Source organism: Lissotriton helveticus, chromosome 3_1 (assembly GCF_964261635.1).
Source record: "Lissotriton helveticus chromosome 3_1, aLisHel1.1, whole genome shotgun sequence".
Classification (NCBI taxonomy): domain Eukaryota; kingdom Metazoa; phylum Chordata; class Amphibia; order Caudata; family Salamandridae; genus Lissotriton; species Lissotriton helveticus.
Window position 1 is genome coordinate 244400179 of NC_136061.1, and position 22431 is coordinate 244422609.

The 22431-nt window shown below is 44.9% G+C and overlaps 1 protein-coding gene across 8 annotated transcripts in view; it reads left to right on the forward strand.

The window, feature by feature from the left end:
- Nucleotides 1-22431, forward strand: part of NF1 (neurofibromin 1) — a 2143703-nt gene that overhangs the window by 1413941 nt on the left and 707331 nt on the right. For all 8 annotated transcript variants that reach the window (XM_078679713.1, XM_078679719.1, XM_078679717.1 and 5 more), the window contains 3 exons: nt 5777-5923; nt 6309-6455; nt 12512-12622. In XM_078679713.1, the coding sequence (XP_078535839.1) occupies nt 5777-5923; nt 6309-6455; nt 12512-12622 (405 nt within the window). The remainder of the gene's footprint in view (nt 1-5776; nt 5924-6308; nt 6456-12511; nt 12623-22431) is intronic.

Below are 22431 nucleotides of genomic sequence, written 5' to 3' on the forward strand. Positions count from 1 at the left end.
TATATCTGTAAGAGACATTAGTTAGTGATAGATTCCTTACCGACCCACCCATCCTCCCCGTTCTGCGAACCGATATCTAGGGTTCAGGTCATCCCCTTTCAGGGCCCTAGTTTCATGGCACCAGTGTTGGTTCTATCATGGCTATGCGTATCTGGCGCGGAAAAGCTGTGTATCAGAACTGACGTCCGGCGCGAGGGCGGCGTCTAAGTACGACGACGTCATTCCGGCGCTAACGACGCCGCCGACGGACGCGGAGCTGCCGACGACGCCTGCCGGCGCGCAGGGGTATTGCTACGCAAAATTTTCCGGATCCAGTCTGACGCCTGGGGATATTTTAAGGTAAGGGATCTATCACTAACTAATGTCTCTTACAGATATATCGTTACACAAGTAGTAACTTGTGCATGTGTGTGTGTATATCTGTGCCGCATCGCCAGAGCAAAGGGTGCGACGTCGTTGTCGGACTGACTGGGCAAAGTCTGCAATTAATTCCAAAACTCCTATACCAAGGTATGGGGAGACGACGCCATGTCTTGTATAGAAAACGCAATTTATTCACAAACGGCTGTTGGACGTGTTTCGCCTGACAGGCAGGCTTGTTCACCACAGGTATATACATATGTATATATATGTGTATATATATATGTACATATATATATATATATGTATATATATATATATATATATATATGTGTGTGTGTATCTGATAGAGACTACCAGTTGCAGATTCCTTCACGTAGAATTATTCCCAGGCGTGAGACTGGATCCGGAAAACATTTTGCCACAGCATCCCTACGTGCCGGGGGGCAGGACGACATCACGCGACTCCGCTCAGGCGTCGTCCGTACACGTGATGTCAGCGAGGTCACATAAGACCCGCCCCAGGGCGACTATGTCAGTTTTTTCCTTTTCTGCGTGCAACGCGGATCCAGCCCTGTTTTGGGCCCCTTTTTTTTCTCCATTTCTTTTGGTGGAACAGTGTGCAAATGCCTTAGGGCTTCAAAACGTGTACGTTTTGTGGGCGTCTTATGTCGGTGACGGACCCGCACCTCATTTGTATGAGTTGTTTGGGGGAGGATCACGGCACCACTGACTGTGAGGTCTGTCAACAGTTGAAGCCGAAGTCGCGGCGGGAGCACCACATGAAACTTCTCTTGGCGCGTCTCTGCAGGTCGGCGTCCTCCCCTCGGTCTGCTTCGGCGGACGGCTTCAGGTTCGGCCGTGGTCGTCGCCCTCGGCCTTCTCCGATGTCACGTGAGCGTCGCTCCCCAGTGGTTAAGTGTTGCAGTTTGTCCCCGGGGCCTGGTTTCCGGCCTGCTGGGGACGTGGACTCTCCGTGGGTGATGCAGACCCATGTGTCGTCCTATCCACCGTTTCCCGGTGTTGGGGCGTCAGGAGTCCAAATGGAGACATACGCGGCAGCTTTGCAGGCCTTGCTGGCGTCTTCCCCTCCTGGGGCGTCGGCGGACCCCTCGCCTTGCGCCTGGCGCCGACTGGTTCGGATCCAGGCTTGAAGGGTGTGGTGCTGTTTGGGTGCGGCTCCTCTGTGCACCTCCTTCAGGCCACGGCGTCTCTGCCTCGCCGCAAACTCCTGCGGGAGTCCCTGTGGTGTCACAGGAGGTCCTGGGGGCTTGGGTCGCATCCCGAGCCCCTCATGGTCCTTTGACAAGGTGGTCCTGTCTAAGGCTGAGTTGACGCCGCTACGGCGCCGGCAACAGCTGGACCTTGAGGAGCCACAGGGGTCGGTGAACCCTCCTCGTCCTGCTTCGGGTCGAGGCCGGGTGAGGGCCCCTCTCCGGGCCCCTCTCGTTCCTCCCCACAGGCGACTGCCTCAACGGGGTTGAGTCGGAGGTGGAATCATCCCTGGCACCGCCTCATGGGTTGCCGAGCGATCTACGCCTCATTCTGGGCTGCACCTGGCGGAGGTCTTCGTGTCACTTCCCAGGCCCGTCTCGTTCCCCCAGCGGGTGGCTACCTCGGTAGAGGTCAGGTCAAAGCCGCTTCGGCACTGCCCCAGGACCGGTTCGACTCCAGCTCCGGTCTCCGGTGCAGGGTGACTTGGAGGAACCTTGTCCGGCGACACCGGATGGTGCCGACAACCTGCCTCAGGCAGCTTGCTCTACGGCTCCACGCAGGGGTCGTACCGCGGATTCGTCTTCGGACGCTCCTTCTCCGGAGGCATGCTGTATTTTGGTGTCCTTCTCCCCGGAGACTGGTCGCCGTATGTTGTCTTTTTCACCGGCGTCGAAGGGTGGCTCCCTGCCCTTCATGAGGCAGAAGGGTTAGTTGGAAGAGCGGCAGGTCCCTCATTCTTTGGCTCCCCCTGACTTCCAAGTCTGGCCCTTGCCCGTCTCGCTTGGCCTCTGGGACGGCCGCCTTAGTTTGGAGCCGTCGCCCACGGAGGAGCTGCTTTCCACTCCGCTGGGCCCTACGGAGGCGGGTGCGGCCTTCGCTCATGCGGTGTCCACGTTTGTGGGCATCCTGCGCATGGGTGACCCGGTGGCTCTCTTTCCAGCGGACCATCTATTGGAGGTCCTCCAACAGGGCTCTGGTGGGCAAGAAATCTTACATCCCTTTGAAGGTTCCCTCCTTTCTTTCTTGACGGGGGCTTGGAGGCGTCCTGCCTCAGGGGTCCCGGTGCCTCAACATCTTCTGCACCGGCATCTCCTGCGCCGTGTGACCCTGCGTGCCTTTCCCTCCACCCTTCTGCCTCTAGTCCTTTTTTGCGGATTGCTTTTCCCTCCCTGCCGCCGCTGTTGACTTCGCCATCCCTAGAGGCCCCCTGGTTGGATTCTTGGGGGCGCAACATGTTTGCCTCGACCAGCGCTGCCCTGTGGGCCCTGAACACCTTGTGTGTTCTGGCCTCCTCCTGTTTGTAGGACTCGGCTGAGTCTCTGGGATCCGCAGCGTCCCAAGAGGGTAGTCAAGTGGACTTGAGGCATCGTGCGTTGGATGGCCGGGAGCTTGCAGCGTTTATTCTCTGCTCCGCTCTGGAGAGCTCGGAGGTGCTGGGCCGGGCCATGGCTTCCTCGGTCGCTCTCCGTCGCCATGCTTGGCTTCGGGATGGAGTATTCCCTGAGAATATTCGGGAGCGACTCATTGACCTTCCGTTTGATGGCAGCCTGTTGTTCCAAGCCCCGGCCGACTCCGCCATCCAGAGGCTCTTGGCAGGGCTCCCTCCTCCTCCTCCGCCTTATCCTCATCCTCAATGACTCCTGAGTCAGTTTGATTCTGGGCCTTCTTAGGCCAGTTGTTCTGGCTATGGAGGGTGTTTTCTGGCCATTGGCGTCCTTCCTTGGGACTTTGGCATTGTTGGCTGCTGGACGGCCCTTTTGTTGATTATGTGGTGTGTTGGAATTGTTGCGCAGACTTGGCCCTGAGATTAGGCCTTCTGCTTGCTTGGGCTGCTTGTCAAGCCTTCGCGGGGGTGTTTTTATACCCCGTGGCTCTTTTGTTTGTTCCTCTGCTGCGAAAGTTCTTCCAAAGAGGGTTCCCATATTTTGGGACTTATCGTACCCTAGGTGGGGTAGTGGTAGTTGTCATATGGCTTGCGCTCTGCTACGGGGTTCTGGTCGCCTTCGGGTGCCTGTTCTCCATGGCGTTGTTGTAGGTTGCTTTTGCTTCCTGAGGTCGTATTCGTGGCCACTCGTGGTGGTGTGCCAGGGCATCTCCTCCTCTCCCTGCTCCTGCCCTAAGGTCTGGGATGATCCTGTGTTCTCCCTTGCCGGGCGCTGCCTCCTCGGCCTGTTCTTCTTTCTTCTGGCGACTTTGACTGCCGGCGCTGTTCTGGCTGGCAGGTTGCTCTCCATCTGGAGTTAATTCGCCTTCTTTTGCCTCGTTTCCTTGGATCCTCTAGGCTTCGTCTTCCGCTCTTCCTGTCTTGGAATGGGGCGGCAGCTGGTTTGCCTTGTGGGGGAGTGTGTGCTTCGGCCTCTCTGACCTAGCCCTTGGCTCCTCTTCAGCCTTCTTCTTCTTCCTCCTACATCCTCTTGGCGTTGGTGGGGTTCTGCTTGTGAGGGTTCCCCCTGCCTGGCAGGGACGAGGTTCTACCATGTCCACAGATCTGGTCCCCTGTGGGGCCCTCTGTCTCATATTGGCTGGTGAGGTCCTTTCGCAGACCCTCCTTCCCAGGGGGTATTGCTAGGGTATCTATTCTACGTAAAGGAATCTGCTGCTAGTAGTCTTTATCAGATGTACGAGTTACTTACCTTCGGTAACAATGTATCTGGTAGAGATGATTCTAGCTGCAGATTCCTTCACGGCCCTCCCTTCCTCCCCTATTCTGCGAGGACCCTTGGGTTGGTCTTCGGTACTTTCCTCCCGGTGGGGGGCTGTCTCCTGTGAGTACTTTCTTATTCTTGACGGGTAACTCCATCTGAGGGCGGTTCATTCCTACTTGGTTCTTTGGAGGATGGGGTTCCGGTGCTCCAGTGCCCTGCTGCTCTGGCTGCTCAGGGGTTTGGGGGGATTGCTTTCTATCCCTGTCCTCCCCTCCCTTCCTTCCATTGCTACCCTCTGATTAAGGGTCATTTGGTCATGTTCTGCCCTTGTCCCTTGTGGGTGGTTGCCCTTCTGTTGGGGTGGCTTGGATGTTTGTTGTCCCTGTCTGTGTTGGGACTGGTCCCCTTCCTTGCTCAGGTTAGGGGTGGTGGGTTTCCTACATATGCCTTGTCCTTACGCATGTTCCTTGCATCCGGGGCATAGAGGTAGGAGGTTGTCTATGTGTCTGGCAGGGTGGTGGCGCAGGGCTCTGCTTCTTCTTTCCCTGTCTTGGGTTCTGCGGTGTGACACTACTGTGGTGGTTGTGTTAGTCACCGTTTCTTTACAAATGTTCTGCTTTTCGCACACTGTTCCGATGCTTCCACAGTTTTTTGTCTGGTAGTTCCGCGTTGTGGTGCGGAAAAGTTCTCCGAAGAAAACGGACATAGGCGTGTCTTATGTGACCTCGCTGACGTCACATGCACGGATGGCGCCTGAGCGGAGTTGCGTGATGTCGTCCCGCCGCCCCCCACCGCGCCTGCGGCGCGCAGGGATGCTATTGCAAAACATTTTCCGGATCCAGTCTCATGCCTGGGGATAATTCGACATGAAGGAATCTGGGGCTAGATTCGTCTCTACCAGACACATCACTACCGAAGGTAAGTAACTCGTACATATGTGTGTGTATATACATGTGTGTCTATATATATGTATACATATATATGTGTGTGTGTGGGTGTATATATATATATATATATATATATATATATATATATGTGTGTATTAATATATGTATGTGTGTGTGTGTATCTATGTGTGTGTGTGTGTGTATATATATGTGTGTGTGTGTATATATATGTGTGTGTGTATAAATATATCTGTGTGTGTATATATATGTGTCTGTGTGTGTATATATACATATATATATATATATATATATATATATATATATATATATATATATATATATATATAAATATACATGCACAAATAGGTATATAGATCAGAATGCACATTTATATTTCAAAAGGTAGTGATTAGACTTTTATGTTTGTTGTCAATAAAACCTGAATCTATCAGTGGGAGTTGGATTGGAAAGGAAAAGGAGCAAATCTATATTTGACGAAAAGTATCAAAAATATAAACACCTGCCAAACACTGTACTGCTAGTTCACCTGCATCTCTCTTCATTTTTATGTTTTTTCTGAAGTCAGCTGATATATAAACTATCACTTGTAAAAACTTTTTTAAAAGCCTACTCCATCTGGGTTACAAATATTTATTTTTTATTTTTTAGGTTTTTCCTTGATATTGCATCAGATTGCCCAGCTAGTGAAACTGTAAACCACAGCTTATCCTTTATCAGCGATGGAAATGTTCTAGCTTTACACCGATTGCTGTGGAACAATCAGGAGAAGATTGGCCAATATCTTTCCAGTAACCGGTAGAAAACTTTACCTTCCTTGTTATTTACAAATAAATTGAAGATGAAAATTTAAGTTGTGCAATGTTGCTTACTTAGTATAGTAATAACAATCTGTGACGCCTGCATGTTTTTTTCTGTCAACTTAGTGTTACTCAACCGATACATGGTATTTGCATCAATAGACCAACGAAAGGCTGTATGATGCTATATTTCCTTCTCGCAGTTTTTCAAATTACACTTTTCAATTCAAGTTTGCATGTGGAGTGCAAATAAAGGGACAAGCTCTTTTTCTGATATAACTCATATAGTTATTATATCTTCTTGCTTAGCACACATTTATTGATCAATAGGTTAAGAGAACAATTCATAATTTATTTATTTTTTTATCAATTTCTTATTTTAGGGATCATAAAGCGGTTGGGAGGAGACCCTTTGACAAAATGGCTACACTTCTTGCATACCTGGGCCCCCCAGAGCACAAACCTGTAGCAGACACCCACTGGTCCAGCTTGAATCTCACCAGCTCAAAGTTTGAGGAATTCATGACAAGGTAATTTTCTTGAAAACTTAATGGTAAATATCTTTGTGTAGTTAATGCTGAATGTATTGAGAAGGTGTGCATGCCTTCCCAATAAGAAAGAAATAAGTACGCGCTCATCTTTCAATTGTTGGCATCCATAAAAGTACAGTACACATTTGCAGATATTAAATTAAGTTTTATTCATTCGTAATTTTTTTTACTGATGTTACATTTATAAATGGAGCTACAGAAACGTTCATTTTGTATCTGAACTAAATCTGTCAGACCCCAAGTAAAATCCCTCTTAGAAGCAGTATCTTCCAAATAAATTGCTTGATGTGGTAGGGAAAAAAATAAATGACAAAATGGCAATGCTTGGCAATATTTAGGGCACTATACTAATTTGCTGTAGTGGATACACTTGAATGCAGTTCCTTCCATTTCAGTTTTTTTATTGACATTCCTAAGGTGCACAGTTGCACAAATAGGGCTTCCTGGCGTTAAAAGGCATATAGATGAACTAGTTCCCACTGTACCAAATCAGTCTCTCTGAAAAAGTAGACATTGAGAGACTTCCTGAAGCTGAGTTTGTCACAGGAACTGAGAAGTATTAAGGGAGGGAATTCCAAAGCTTCGCTGCTGGGTAAATAAAAGACTGACCCCCGCATCTGCTTTTATGAATTTTCTGAATCCTTGAATGCTGTGAATTAGAGGATCTTAATGGCACATAGGGCTGAACAAGACGGCGTAGTAAGATCGGGCCTGTGTTATCGAAAGCACAATATGTTATACATGGCCCTTTAAATTGAGCCCTTTTTTTTTATTGGGAGCCAATGAGGTTTGCCAAGTTAATTTGAGTCGAAGTGATGCCTAGGCATTCTCATCAGCAGGCATGCTATCATCTTTTGGACAATATTTAATCGTTTTAGCATGGATTGGGATGTACCTAAGTAAAAAGCATTACTGTAGTCCAGATGCGAGATCACCAAAGCTAGAATTCCCAATAACTTTCTGATGGTTCCGAAGATCTTAAAAAGCCTGCAGCTAGTTTCCTGACTTGGACTTCAACAGACATCACCCGTGCAGATCCTGAAGTTCTTGACCGAGGGTTGTTACCTAGGATCCTGACCTCAGTTTTTCCACCATTCAGTTTAAGACCGCAGTCGGCCATCCAATTGGCCACTGTCAAGAGGCATTAAGACATGCCACTTTAATATGATGTTCCAGGGCTAGTGAGACAATGATCAGTTGCAACATAAGTATTATTTATGGTTCTTTCTTTAAAAAATTATTTTAATCTCATCACTTATTTATTAGTCCTCTTTTTTCCGTCTCATTTCATTGATAGCCTCTCATTTTTGTACGTATTACTTCAACATCCTTGCACTGTGATGTTGTTTCTTTCACAACCCCTATGCATATCGAGCCTGAGCTGTTTATCGGGAGCCATAATTTTGTTTACAACAGCCAAAAGTAAAATAGGCATTTTAGAACAAATGCAGTTAGTGAACAACGTAATATTGTGCAAAATCTGTCTTCCTAAAAACTGTCTGTAAGCCTTTATAGAGAGCAGTAGTGACATATGATTGCTACATGTTAGATTTCACTTGGTTGCTATGTACCTTAACAGATCATTTACTCACATAATTATTAAGTTCCTGATCAGATGTTCAAGTCCGTTTTCAACAATTTAAACCTGTTGATCTCTTCTTGGGTATGAAAGGAGAAGACACCAGAACCTTATTGAATAAGCTACGGTTAAGGAAACGTGGGTGGGATGAACATCGCACATTTCTTCCTTTTTCAAATAGCCTTCCTACGTGGTCATTGAAATGCGTTTCTACTTGAGCTCATGCCCAATCTACTGGTCTACGATTCTGAAAAGGGGGTGGTGATGGACAGAGCATCTGAGTTAAACAGAACACTCATACCCAGTCAAAAGATCAGGGCTTGATCTATCACCGTTTTTTAGCTCACTGCACCATCCCAGTTCAGAACCTGGCTACATGCAAATTAGTCTGTCCCTGGCCCAGTGCATCATGGGAACAGGGCAGACCAAACTACCAAGCCAATTCTTTACTTAAAAGGAAACAAGCTTCCGGGGACCGGTTTCTGGCATTGCAGCCGTCTTCGCCCCGGCTTGCTTGAATCCTAATGGTGCCGTGAGCAAGGGACTCACATCTGAGCATACCCTGCCACTCCTATAGTGGCCAAAACGATTCAGAAAAGGGGGTGGTGATGGACAGAGCATCTGAGTTAAACAGAACACTCATACCCAGTCAAAAGATCAGGGCTTGATCCATCACCGTTTTTTAGCTCATGGTAAACAATTGGCTTGGTAGTTTGGTCTGCCCTGTTCCCATGATGCACTGGGCCAGGGACAGACTAATTTGCATGTAGCAAGGTTCTGAACTGGGATGGTGCAGTGAGCTAAAAAACGGTGATGGATCAAGCCCTGATCTTTTGACTGGGTATGAGTGTTCTGCTTAATTCTGATGCTCTGTCCATCACCACCCCCTTTTCTGAATCGTTTTGGCCACTATAGGAGTGGAAGGGTATGCTCAGACATGAGTCCCTTGCTCACTGCACCATCAGGATTCAAGCAAGCCGGGCCGAAGACGGCTGCAATGCCAGAAACCGGTCCCCGGAAGCTTGTTTCCTTTCCAGTAAAGAATTGGCTTGGTAGTTTGGTCTGCCCTGTTCCCATGATGCACTGGGCCAGGGACAGACTAATTTGCATGTAGCCAGGTTCTGAACTGGGATGGTGCAGTGAGCTAAAAAACAATGATGGATCAAGCCCTGATCTTTTGACTGGGTATGAGTGTTCTGCTTAATTCAGATGCTCTGTCCATCACCACCCCCTTTTCTGAATCGTTTTGGCCACTATAGGAGTGGAAGGGTATGCTCAGACATGAGTCCCTTGCTCACTGCACCATCAGGATTCAAGCAAGCCGGGCCGAAGACGGCTGCAATGCCAGAAACCGGTCCCCGGAAGCTTGTTTCCTTTCCAGTAAAGAATTGGCTTGGTAGTTTGGTCTGCCCTGTTCCCATGATGCACTGGGCCAGGGACAGACTAATTTGCATGTAGCCAGGTTCTGAACTGGGATGGTGCAGTGAGCTAAAAAACAGTGATGGATCAAGCCCTGATCTTTTGACTGGGTATGAGTGTTCTGCTTAATTCAGATGCTCTGTCCATCACCACCCCCTTTTCTGAATCGTTTTGGCCACTATAGGAGTGGAAGGGTATGCTCAGACATGAGTCCCTTGCTCACTGCACCATCAGGATTCAAGCAAGCCGGGCCGAAGACGGCTGCAATGCCAGAAACCGGTCCCCGGAAGCTTGTTACCTTTCCAGTAAAGAATTGGCTTGGTAGTTTGGTCTGCCCTGTTCCCATGATGCACTGGGCCAGGGACAGACTAATTTGCATGTAGCCAGGTTCTGAACTGGGATGGTGCAGTGAGCTAAAAAACGGTGATGGATCAAGCCCTGATCTTTTGACTGGGTTGAGTGTTCTGCTTAATTCAGATGCTCTGTCCATCACCACCCCCTTTTCTGAATCAATCTACTGGTCTGGCTAATCATTGGAAAATGATTATTCTGCAGTATGAACATTTTTGTAGATGTACATTCTTCGTTTACCTCCTCCTTGCTGGATCCTTGAAACAAGATGGTGTCTTTCTTACTGATTTTGCATTAAGGAGTGATTACATTCTGGAGATAATTAGCTTCTTGTGAACAACAACCCAAGCCTCAAACCATGAATTCGTCCGGAGTGCACTCCTCTGAGATTATAGCTAAATGCCCTCCTTTTGGTGGGCATAGCTAGTGTGTCTATATAGAGTGTCCAGTGACATGCAGCCACCGACCCTGCTATCTGGCTATCCTGCCAGCCTCCTTTCTTGGGTGCAATGTAGCGGCGAGGAAGCCAAAAACATTCTCCTTATTGTTTTGACTGTCTACCCCAAATGTTTCCTGCATCGGCTAGCTTCAAATGGGCAAACCGAATAACTGAACGTTGATAGGGATTTTGACTATGCGTTTTTTTTTTAGAATTTTGCCATTTGGCTGGTGTGAGCTCCTGGAGAATGAATCGTTGCCTTTTGAGATTGTAGAGCAGTCCTCTGGCTTTCACTGCTAGAATGTTCATGTGCTCCTTCTGAACGTTTATTCAAATGTTAGGAGTTTCTTTTTTTATTGGAAGACAATCTTATTTCTGGCAGACATTTGCAAACCAAAGATCTACTACTGATAATGGTGAATAGTTAAGGACCGTTTTCCAAAGGACAGTCTTCTTTCTGTTAAGTGACTATATATCTGGAACAGATTAATTCTGGACCCCTGTCAGCCACTTGCCTTTCGTGAAAAACAGCAGAAAGAGCAATTCCTAGTGATTTTGATTTTGACTAATATAGGTGAACAGGTCTTGAGTCATTTAGGAGAGTTGTGTGGCTATATCACTTTTCATGTATTTGTTTATTTACTACTCATTTAGTTGTGGGGTTTCCTCTAGTTTGAGGTATTGGTGCCATCATCTCTTCCCAGATATGAGCTATACCGTTTTCGGCTTGGCATTTAACCTGGAGTGTGAATAAACTTGATTCTCAAGACCAGTTATTAATGCTCCAGATATAAATATAATAATCAGTGGTTGAACCTGTGCTAGAAGGATGATTCAGTGCTTCTTGTTCTGATATCTATGGAAGTTGTTGTCTGATGCTGGTATGTATGTACAGACAACTTGGCTCTTGCTATCCCTTAAGTCATAAATTATATCCCGTTTTGGAATAATAGTAAAATCTGCTATTTAAAAGAAGTGTGATTGGCAAAATTGTGGTACCAAGTGTTATAGAAAATCAAGTTGTTATTATTATGTGTGTAGATGATTTCAATTATTTTGCAAATGTCACATGGTCCAAAATAGCCTGGTGGCGGCGCTTTGTCTAAATTGTGCCAGATATAATTCTAGATGTTATCTAACTCCGCTTCTATCACTGCAACATGAGGATGACCGACACAATGCTTCACATTTTTTCCTTTTTGTTGAGACACTTGCATTAATTGTTGACTTCGATATCAGTTGTCATTGGAATATATCTGTATGTTGATCGTCCTTGGGTCACCTTGCAAATATTAATTGTGATCTGGCCAGGAATGGGGATTAGGTAAGGGGTGAGGGATGATGGAGTGAACTCGACTAACTGTCCACCAGGTAACTGAGAATAAAGCTAAGATGAATAAGCTAGGCAGTTGAAGTGAGAGGCTTGGGTGGAAAAAAGCTCAATTCATAACTTCTTTCACAAAAGCATTTTACTGCCCTATAAGGCATGAAATGCCACCCGGGAACATCATTACAGGTGATACTGGGTCCCTTAGGGGAGATGAATGCTTAATTATTCTTCACTCTCTCATCCCAACACATCATGTTTGTTAGCGGGAGAAAATTAGGTACCTGACCTGTTCCACTTTATAGGGTGGTTGTGCAGCCTTTAAATAATTGTATTGGCATATATTTAGCAGAAGTAATTTAAAATGTTCTCAATACTTGTTAGTTTTCAGTCAAAGACAAAGAAGTACTCTACAAGTACTTTCTAAAGAAACACACAAAAAAAAGTCTAATACTGGTTACCTGTGACAGCAACGTTGGACTTCAAAATCCCACCCTCATCTCTAAAATCCAGAGCGCCCAAAGAGTTGTCTGTTTTCGCTCTCTGTTCCACTGAAAGTGCAGAGCGCAAGGACTCTCTTTGGAGTAACAGTCGTACTTTAGAAATGCCTTTTACATTACATTACATTTGCAGTAAAGCAATTTCCTATTTTGTGCCTGGCAAACTTTTTAAATCTTTTATGCTAACCGCTCTTATGCCTGTGGCTCTAACTTGTGATTTCCACTGCCCTAGATATGGTTTGGCCGAGGATGTGACTGTTATAATAAATAAATACATTATTGGAGCTCATAACAGTTTTTGCATGGATGATCATGTTTATTTGGGAATTTCAGCACCAGGTGCGCTGAAAATTATTGTGTATATATAAACTTCAAATATACATTGTTTTTTAAAGTGTGCAATTTTTCTAAAAAAAATAGGCATCAGGTGCATGAAAAGGAGGAATTCAAAGCTTTGAAAACTCTGAATATCTTCTATCAAGCAGGAACATCAAAAGCTGGGAATCCAGTTTTCTATTACATTGCCCGAAGGTAAGGTTGACTTGAGATTTTTGTAAATCGCTATGTATTTTTGGTGTATATGATAGATTTATTTCTCTTTTTCAAATGTACTTAATAAAATAATTTACAGCAGTATTTTACCATTTCATTAATTTAACTTCGTTATTAATAATTTATTAAAAATTCCTTTAAATAAACATTTTTCTTCACTTTTGATTGAGACTTAATTTAAATCTGCAGATTGGTTTAATTATATCTGCGTGAACTGAATTGTACAGCATTCCCTTCTTTTGCCTTTTCAGGGTACATTGTTTCAAAATCTTGCATTTTACAACAGTTTTAACGTGTCTGGGAGAATTTTAGTTAGCTCAATTCTGAAGCAGCCGAAATGGTTAATTTTTTAAGCATAGTTGATCAGTTGTCTCAATTGTCCCTAGTTTGTAACTTAACTATGAAATCCTTGACTGTTTTAAAACCAAAAAGGGTGCTCTGTGTATTTGTTTTTTAAATGTATTTTTATTTGCAGTTTTACATAGTGCATATGAGCATGGGGTGTCCGAGTGCTTTAAAATAACAGTTGGAATGCTACATAATAAGTAAAAACTGAAATTTCAAGTGGCTGATTGTAGGAAGCCGGCTCTGTATTGACTATACAAAAGCAAGGTATAGTGTGCACAGAGTCCAGTGGAACCACAAAGGTAGGCAGAGGTAAAAGTAGATAATACCGTACTGTCTATTTGTGGTACTGTGGGCGAGCAGTAAGGCTTTATCAGAGGGTTGTGTCAAGCATTTATTGTACAGACTCAGGCTACGTCAATGTTCTTACAAAATGGTGTTAAAAATGTAACTTCAGCCCGCGATTTTCTATTTTGACAAAAAATGAAGCAGTGTGTTCAAAACTTTTAAATTATTTTAAGGAATTCATTTATATATTTTAATTGCTGTTGTCTGCTGCTGTTTGCACAAGAGGGAGATGTTTTCGTTCTGCTGCTAAGTTAAAGTGAGATACTGGATTGTGTTTTTGCACATGCACTGCTGCTATTGAATTGTGTTTTGCGCAGGTTCGGATATGCTTAGTAAATTCCTTTTTTGCTGCTAAAACCAAATATTCTGCTGAGGATGAAATCTGGATTTTATTTTGTATTTGAACTTGTTGATAGTTACTGCTCCTCGTACATTTTTGTATTTCTTAGGATACGCCTTGCTATTTTATCCGGTTTGCTGTTTGTGGAATGAGTTTGTTATATTTAATTTTTTCTTTATTTTTATTTAGAAAGTTTTATAGAGCGCAAACAAGATCCTTGCGGATATCAGAGTGCTTTACAATAGATGAGGTTAATTATATAGTACAAGAAAGCCGGTAAAACAAATATACATAACATCTTGATCAACATAAAGCAAGGCAATAAGGTTCGAAAACATGTGAGTCCGGGTGCGTCATGCCACTGTCAAATACAATGATTGGGTTGACTAGTTGTCATAAGAATCACTTTTACTTCCTTCTTGAAGGATGCAGAGGAGGAGTTCAGTCTTGTTTCTGGGGGTAGTGCATTCCATATCCTAGGCGCCATTCCTGAAAAGGATCATTTATATGTTTTCTGCTTGTTGAATCTTTGTGGCTTCAGTATTAAGTTTTCTGCACGTGTGGATCTCATGCCACCAGATATTGACAGTTTCTGTGAGAGATAGCTGGGTGTATTGTGATGTATGGCCTTATGTGTCATGCATGCTATTTTCAGATGAATTCTGGCTTCAAATGGTAGCCAGTTCAAGGAGTTTAGGTCTGGGGAGGAGTGGGATCTTCTTTTTGAACCAGTTATGAGTCTCGCTGCAGCATTAATAGAACCTCTTAGGGGGCTGTAGTCGCTTTGGGGAGGCCGCATAGAGAGACACTTCCATAATCAACCCGAGGGATAACTAGAGCTTGAACTGCCATCTTGAAGTCATTGATGGGCAGGAAGGGTTTCAGCTTCCTCAGTGTATTTATCTGGGAGTTAGCTCCCTTAGTAGCGATGCTAACGTGTTTCTGCATATTTAGTTTGCAGTCAAGTGTTATACCTAATGATTTCGCTGAGTCGACAATGGTTGGTTGAACGTTGAACGCAGTAAGGTGTTTGACCCAGTCATACATTATGGGGGCTTTGGCCGGTGGAGCAATTAGGAGGAATTCCGTTTTTAGAGCGTTCAGTTTGAGATGGTTCTGTGCCAGCCATGTCTGGGTGTTCTTAAGCGTTGAATTGAGCAATTGAATGTCTTCAAGGGAGTGGATCTTAAGGTATAGTTGGGTATCGTCTGCGTACATGTGAAATTGCACGTTAGATGCTTGTAGCAAATCGGTGAGTGGTTCCATGAATAGTTTAAATAATGTCAGGGATAGCGAAGACCCTTGCGGGACCCCCAGCGTAACTGGAATGGCTTTGGACAGGGTATTGTTGATCTTGAATTTTTGAGTCCGGTTTTGCAGAAAAAAGGTAGACCAGTTAAGCACTGTCGCTAATGTACCCATTCTGTGGTTCAGCAGATCTATCAAGTTCTCGTGTTTGACCGTATCAATGGCTGAGTAAAGATCTAGTAGGATGAGAAGACATGTACCGTTCTGATCAAGTATTTCTAGTGCATCATCAATTATGTGGGTCATGGTTGATTCCGTGCTGAGACCTGCTCGGAAGCCTGATTGGTGTTTGTTAAGAAGGTCGAAGTGGTCAATATGTTTTCAGAGTTGGTGGTGTACACATTTTTCCAGAAGTTTGGCCACGGTAGGACTATTGGAGATGGGATGGTAGTTGTTTAGATCTGTGGGGTCAGCTGTGGGTTTCTTTCGGATGGGTGATACCTGACCCACCTTGAGGGTGTTAGGGATGCAGCCTTGTAGAAGTGACTGTTAATGATTTTGGTCCAGAGAGGTAGGAGAAGTGGGGTGAAGCCTTTAACCGTGTTTGCGGGGAGAGGGTCTGTGAGGTGATTGGCATGTTTCAGGGCCATGAGAATCTTCCCAATAGCTTCTTCCGAATAGGTATCAAAGGAAGACTACGCTGCGTCGCTTTTTAGAACAAACTTTGAAGGGATGTGTTGTGACGCAGTTTGGGGTAGTGGTGAGCTTTTGTTATGAGGACTAGAGTGTGAGATTTGGTCATTGAGGAGATGTTGTCAGTGTTTAGATTAAAGAAGGTAAGTCTTGTGGGTGTTGAGGTGCGTCTTTAGATTGGGTTTTGATTAATTCTAACAGTTTTTTAGGACGGTTTCTTGCTTGGTCTAGTTGATGGCTGAAGAAGTCTGCTTTAGAGCCCTTGATCTTTCTATAGTATGCATTTCTCTTTTTCTTAGAATCTTGAGGTGCTTGGCGGGTGGGACCGATCTCCAGATGCGTTCCAAGGTTCTGAGAGAATGTCTATCCTCGTTAAGAAGGCCATTGAGCCAGGGTTTAGAGTCTTTCGTGGAAACTCTATTTAGTTGAAGGGGAGCAATTTCGTTAATTATCGAGGTCATAGAGTTAAGGTAGTGGTTGGTGGGATCATGTACGTTGGAAGCACCAGCTGGGGGCAGAAGTAGAGTGTGGCAGGAAGAGGGTAACGTGTTAGCGCTGAGTTTTTTCAAGTCTCTTTTCCATACCTTTGGTTTTGTGGATTGGAACACTGTTTCCATGATGAAGAAGGTAATAATATGATGGTCTGACCAATCACAGGGATGGATTGCCTCAAGCTGAGTGGAATCAATTTTAGAGATTATTAAATCCAGGATTGAGCATTTGTGTGTCGAGCTGTTGCAGATTTGGTTGAGGTATAGGGCGCCGAGGAAGTTTTTGAGGCTGTTGACCACTGTATCATTGTGGTCGTTCCAATGGAGATTGAAGTCGCCAAGGAATATTTGGGTGTTTTGTCGCCCTGTGTTCGTTGTGACCAGGTCCATGAGGTGTTCGGTGAAGATGAGGTTGTCACCGGGAGGATGATATATGATGTGTAACGAGCATACAGGTTTGCCATTGCTGTTGATGTCGAGGCAAATGTATTCGCAAGAGGGGAATAGAAGGGATATGGCTCTGTTTACGGCGATGTTGCTGCGGTGTATGCATGCAATTGCTCCCCCTGTCTTACCACTCCTGTCCAATCTGATGATGTCGTAATTTGGGGGTACTAGGATGTCGATGACAGGCAATGAGGATTCAGTTAGCCAGGTTTCGGTTAGGATTATCCGGTCCAGATCAGTTGAGATAATGAGGCCAGCTATGTCTGCAGTGTGTTTAGAGGCGGATCTGCAGTTCAGGAGTGTGCATTTAAGCCGGGGTGTGATGAGGGAGGAGGTGGGGTCCTGAATGATTGGGACTCTTCTAAGATTATTGTCGATGATTCCTCTACTGTTGTGAGTGGAGGACCTGTGGGGGTTGGGAGGGATAGTAGGGATGGGCATGTCAGTGAGCGATATGGGAATCGTAGGAGAGGATTCGTAGGAGTGTAGAAGAGAGCGGAGATTGTTCTTAGAAAATGGGTTGATGCTTCGCATTGGGCAGGTAGATAAGTTACGGGAGGGTACTGATTTCCAGCTGGGTATAATCTGTGTAGAGGTGATAGGTGGGTGAGTCTGTGGCTTGCTAGATAAAGATGTTATTGAGGATCTGGAGAGCCATGGTTGTCTCGATATCAACACTTTAAAAGCGTGGAAATTCTCTTTGATTTGGTGAAGTGTGGACATAATTTCATCCAGTCTGGTGTCTGGGGTGGTTATGAATGGGGAGGGTGGCTGCGATGTGTGTGTGTGCACGATGTGGACTTGTAGGGTTTGTAATCTGGGGTAGGAGTGAGTAGGGTTGGAGGCAGGGGTGTGTGATCTGGGGTAGGAGTGAGTAGGGATGGAGGTAATGTTGCGTATGTGTGTGGGAGAGTTGTGGATGTGGTTGGCAGGGTAGTTGGTGTGGCTGGCTGGAGAGCGATTGTGGGAGGTATGATTGGGAGTGGTGTGTGAACTAAGGGTGGTATGATTTCGAGAAGGAGATGAGGTGTCCTGTTAAGTGCCACCAACTGAGCTGTGGGGGATTGGCTGGAGTTGGAGGAGTCCTTGTTAGGAGTGTTAATGTGAAGAGGGGATGAGGTAGGGGGGGAGTTGATTAATGAGGGGGTTATGATAGAGAGGGGAGCTATGATCGTATCCAGAGAGATTTCTGTTTCTATAGGGGGAGCGGATGTATTCTCGATCATGCTAGGTGGAGGGAACGTGCGAGATTTCTGTGCAGTGAAGTGAGGTGTGTTGATGGGAGGGGTAGTCAGGATATAAGAAGTGCAATGTCCGATGCCCGTAGTGGACGGGGAAGCAGAGGGGGGAGGATGAGAGAGGAGGTGGTCGAAGTAACATCTTGAGTGCTGGAGGTGGGAGTCGATTAGGTAACAGCTTGGGGATTAGACACTTGTTCTTTAATGAAGGGGGAAGATGTTATCCAGGAGATTTAAACTATGGTCTGTGGATTGAATGAGGATGGTCCCGCTATTGTAGATGGTGATGGTAGCTGTCGCTTGGAAGAGCTGGGATGGGGCAATAGAAATAACTAGACCATGTGCGGATTTCCTAGTGGAGGATATCGTAATGAGGCTAGGAATGCTTTCCTCCATTGATGTCAGTGGTTGTGTTCCCGTTGCGTAATGAGCAATAAGGATCAGCGAAGAGAGTTTCAGGGTGTGATTTAATATAATTGTGCTTGAACCTTTTGGCAGATTTTTTGTGAGGTTGGGGGGATAGATGATGATGTAAGTGTGTGTGCCTGTGAGTTCCATGATAAGCGTAGACAAGTGGGTGTGGAGTAGGGGGCGCAAGAGAGTGTAAGGTTGTAAGGGACTCAGGAGGGCTCGGAGGAGTCCAATGATAAGAGCCTGGGACGGAGGGTGGGTGTGGGAGGGTGAAAATAAAAACTGCGGCTGAGATTAATTTAATATGGCTTGAGAGGGGACGGGGGGTTGGATCTCAGATGTCCTGATGAATGCCCCATGAATGTACGGTGGTGGGTAGGCAGAGGGGTAAGCGAAAAGAAGAGAAAGCAAAAGAAATAAGCAGGGCAAGGGGCAGAGAGTAAGAGTGGAGGGGGAAAAGATGGGGGCCGATTTTAATGAAAGTCTAAAGTCTGAGCTGAAATGGAGGGGAGGGGCCGTCAATAGTTAAATAAGGGCTACGGTCTCTAGAGGCAATAGCAATGTGGTGCAGGCAGGCTGAAAAGGCCGACTACTTAGAGGTATTCATAAACAGAAAAGTAGTCCTCTGTTAGTTTCTATTACCTGAAGAGGAACCATTGTAGTCCTGCTTTACTGTCCAGGGAGGTAAGAGGTGAGAGATAAGGTGAGGGCCGAAAGTCTGAGCTGAGATGAGGGGGGGGAGGGGTCATCAGTAGTTAGCTAAGGGCTGAGGTATCTACAGGCAATAGTAATGTGGTGCAGGCAGGCTACAATGGCCGACTTCTTAGAAGAGGTTTTCTTAAACAGAAACGTGGTCCTCTGTTGGTTTCTATTAACTAAAGAGGAGCCAGTGTAGTCCTGCTTTACTGTTCATCACACTGTAGGGAAGCTGAGGGGAGTAGAGAAGTCCTATTTTTCTGTCCATGAGCATGTAAGTGTCTCTGGTCCTATTTCGGTTTCAGTGAAATACGAATCAGCAGTAATTGTTGTTGTAAACAAGCTAGGAAGTGACCAGTGGGTGGGTGGGGGAGGACCCTTGACCCTGTCCTAAAGGCTATCGGCCATTTTGGGGTAGTGAGAGCCCAGAGTCACTGGCCTGCTAGCAAATAAGTGGAAGAGTATCAAAAAGATAAAAATAAAATAGCAATAATTGTCAAAAGGTCAAATAAACAAATTTGCAATTACCTCAACCGCGATGTGTTGACTGTGGTCGTTTTTGCTGGTAGCGTCAGGCCCCTTCGGTGCATGGGGGTTCTGATTCCCGGTATATATGGCCGCTGTATGAGTAGACTTTCAGAGTCTATTTGTATTTGTCTAAAATTGTATGCATTTTATATGAGTTCTAAATCTTAATAAATACTTGAATGGAATTGAATTGAATTGAATTGAATACAGACCCAGGCAAGAAATGATGTCACACACTCAAAGACTAAATTCTGACCAATTTTTTTGTATAAAAATATTTAGTTATTTTATCTCTAGAACCAAGCCAGGCCTGGTGCAGGTAAGTGAAATACTACTTTGTAATATTTATGCAGAAAAATACAGTTGAATTCTGGTTGAAATGCAATTGGTTAATTTTACAGGTAAGTCAAAAATCAGAATTACCTTTCAGTTACTTTGTAGGTTACAGTACATGTTACTTCTTGGATTACTTTTTAACTTTTGCTAATCCGTGTGAAATGCCTAGATATCACACGGAGACATTTCCTAGACACAAGGTTAGTAATTCACTTTTTAACACGTATTTTGTGTATTACACCCTTATATTTTAGCCTTTTTTTGGCATATTATGCTAATATTTTCAATAATTTCGACCGTAGTCGCAATGTACAAAAAACTATATGTGAACATAGGAACATGACGATAATGTTCAAGTCAACATAAATGTGAAGTCTTCTTTGAAAGATATGCCCAATGCATTTCGGGATTTAAAACATCCCTTCTTCAGGGGCCACTATAAAAATGCAAACAAACCGTAAGGACAGATGCATACAAAAACATTTGATAAGCAAAGTACAGGAGATGCGAGTAAAAGTAATGACCCTCCTAATGCGCTTACGCATGGCAATAAGAAAATGTACACTGATGTAAATGATAGCAAACCCAACGAGTGCCTGAGAGCAGAAATGTAAGTGAGTATACCATCTCAGAATGTGTCAAATGGTGAAGGTAACCGAAAATTAGAAAAGTGTGAACATTTTGTTTGGCTGCCCCCCCATTAGAAAGCTTAAGAATATCGCTGAGTAAGTCACCTGGTGTAGTGAGGAATAGGATGGCTAAAGACTTACATGAAATTGACAGTCAGGTTCCTCAATGAGTAATTTAAAAACCAGTACCGCGATCTGCACAAGAAGCAAATGGAATGCGCAATTAACCTGAGCATCTGTATTAAACGCAGCACTAGATACTGAAGACCTTCGATGAACCAAAAGCTTATCAGGAGTGTGGAGTAATGAAAATGAAGACCCTGTAATAAAACCAAAACTAAATGCAGCTGTAAACTGAATACGCCTCAAATGTAAAATCAAACTATGCTACATTATTCAGCGAAATACCTGCGAGCATGTATGGTCAGTCTAAGCGGGTTGGAATGTAAGCCAAAACGCCAATGCACTTCGGTAACCGTGTCCTCCAATGCACTTCCTTCACAATGTCCTCTAATTAATTTAGAACTGTGAACAGGCATGAAAACCCCTCCTGAACATAATGCAGGCATCTACCTGACATACAATGAAATGGACTAGCGCGTGACTCAAAAACGTCTGGTCACCTCGAAGCTCATACCTCCAAACACAATGAACAACTGGGAGCCGGACGCCGGGTTTAAAAATGCAACTACGTCATCAATATAGATAACGGACTAAATGCATTAACTCAACCAGGCTTGTAAGTCCGCGTCACGCATAGAGTACCATGGAAGACCTACTTCAGAGATGCTCTGCTAGCGCTCAGACCTTCAGGTAAAGTTCACAGCTGCCATAGATTGAGCCCTACAGCTCCAGATGTTATTTACTCCTTCTGCCATGTTTGCAAAATGAGTCATTCATCCCACAGGGTAGGACCGCCACTAAGACAGGGGCAGGGTCCAATAAAGCTATTTCTTTGGACCCACGGGTCAGCTACTTGTTGACCAATGTTAGACCACTGGTCGAACACCAGGTAGAATTCCCTGGATTTTTAGATGTGCTTCAGGTAGATCTAGTTTTCATCGCCGAAACCTGGGCTGACCGGACTTCGGGCCCTGAGAGAACAGTGGCGGTGCCTATTGGTTGTACTATTTTTAGATTGGATAGACCCCACAAGAAGGGAGGAAGAATAGCGGGTATTTACTGCATCTCGTTTTCAGCGTTTTTTGCACCTGCTTCGTCGGCTGAACTCGAAGCCCTCCTGTTCAATATTGAACTTACTAAAACACAGTCCTTCAACGGACTCCTGATATACCGCCAGCCGGGGCCTAAACCCTTTTTATTCATGCTATGGAATCATTTCTGGAATCTTCCCTGTCTAAATCACATTTTACTCCAGTAAGGGATTTTAATTTTAATCCGGAGAACCAATTGGACCCAGATTCTGAACCTTTGGTTGATACCATGTCATATTTTGGTTTTGCTCCGTTAGTAGGAGGTCCTACGCACCTGGCTGGGCATACACTTGATGGATTGTTCACTAACAACTTTACATTCACTAGTCCCACTACACTTCCCTTAACTTAGTCAAACCACTGGGCAGTATTCTGAGAAATCAAGCTTCCCTGTAAACCCTCCTCTGCCTAAATGGTCAGTAAATATTTTGACTCCCATGCCTGGCACCAAGTCCATGCTCTGGAACTAAACTCTCTTCTCGCTGGGTCCCAGCATAAAGAAACCAATGACATCGACCTAATGTCACTACATTTCTCAGGTTGGTTGAATTCGGTGGTTAATAAATTATCCCCTGCAATAACCAAAACAGTCAGGAGAAGTACACTGAAAATCTGCTTTCTTAACTAAGCATTCAGACAGTAATTCGACTAAGGCATTGTTTCAAGCTGTCACCAAACTCTCCAATCCAGCTATCCGAAACTCAGTAGCAAGCAGTCAGGCCTGCAATTCTCTGGCGAATTTTTTTCAACAAAAGGTGGAGGCAGTCTTTAATAGATTCTCCTCTATTATTTTCAGTTGCCAGAATAGCAATGAGGTTAGGTCT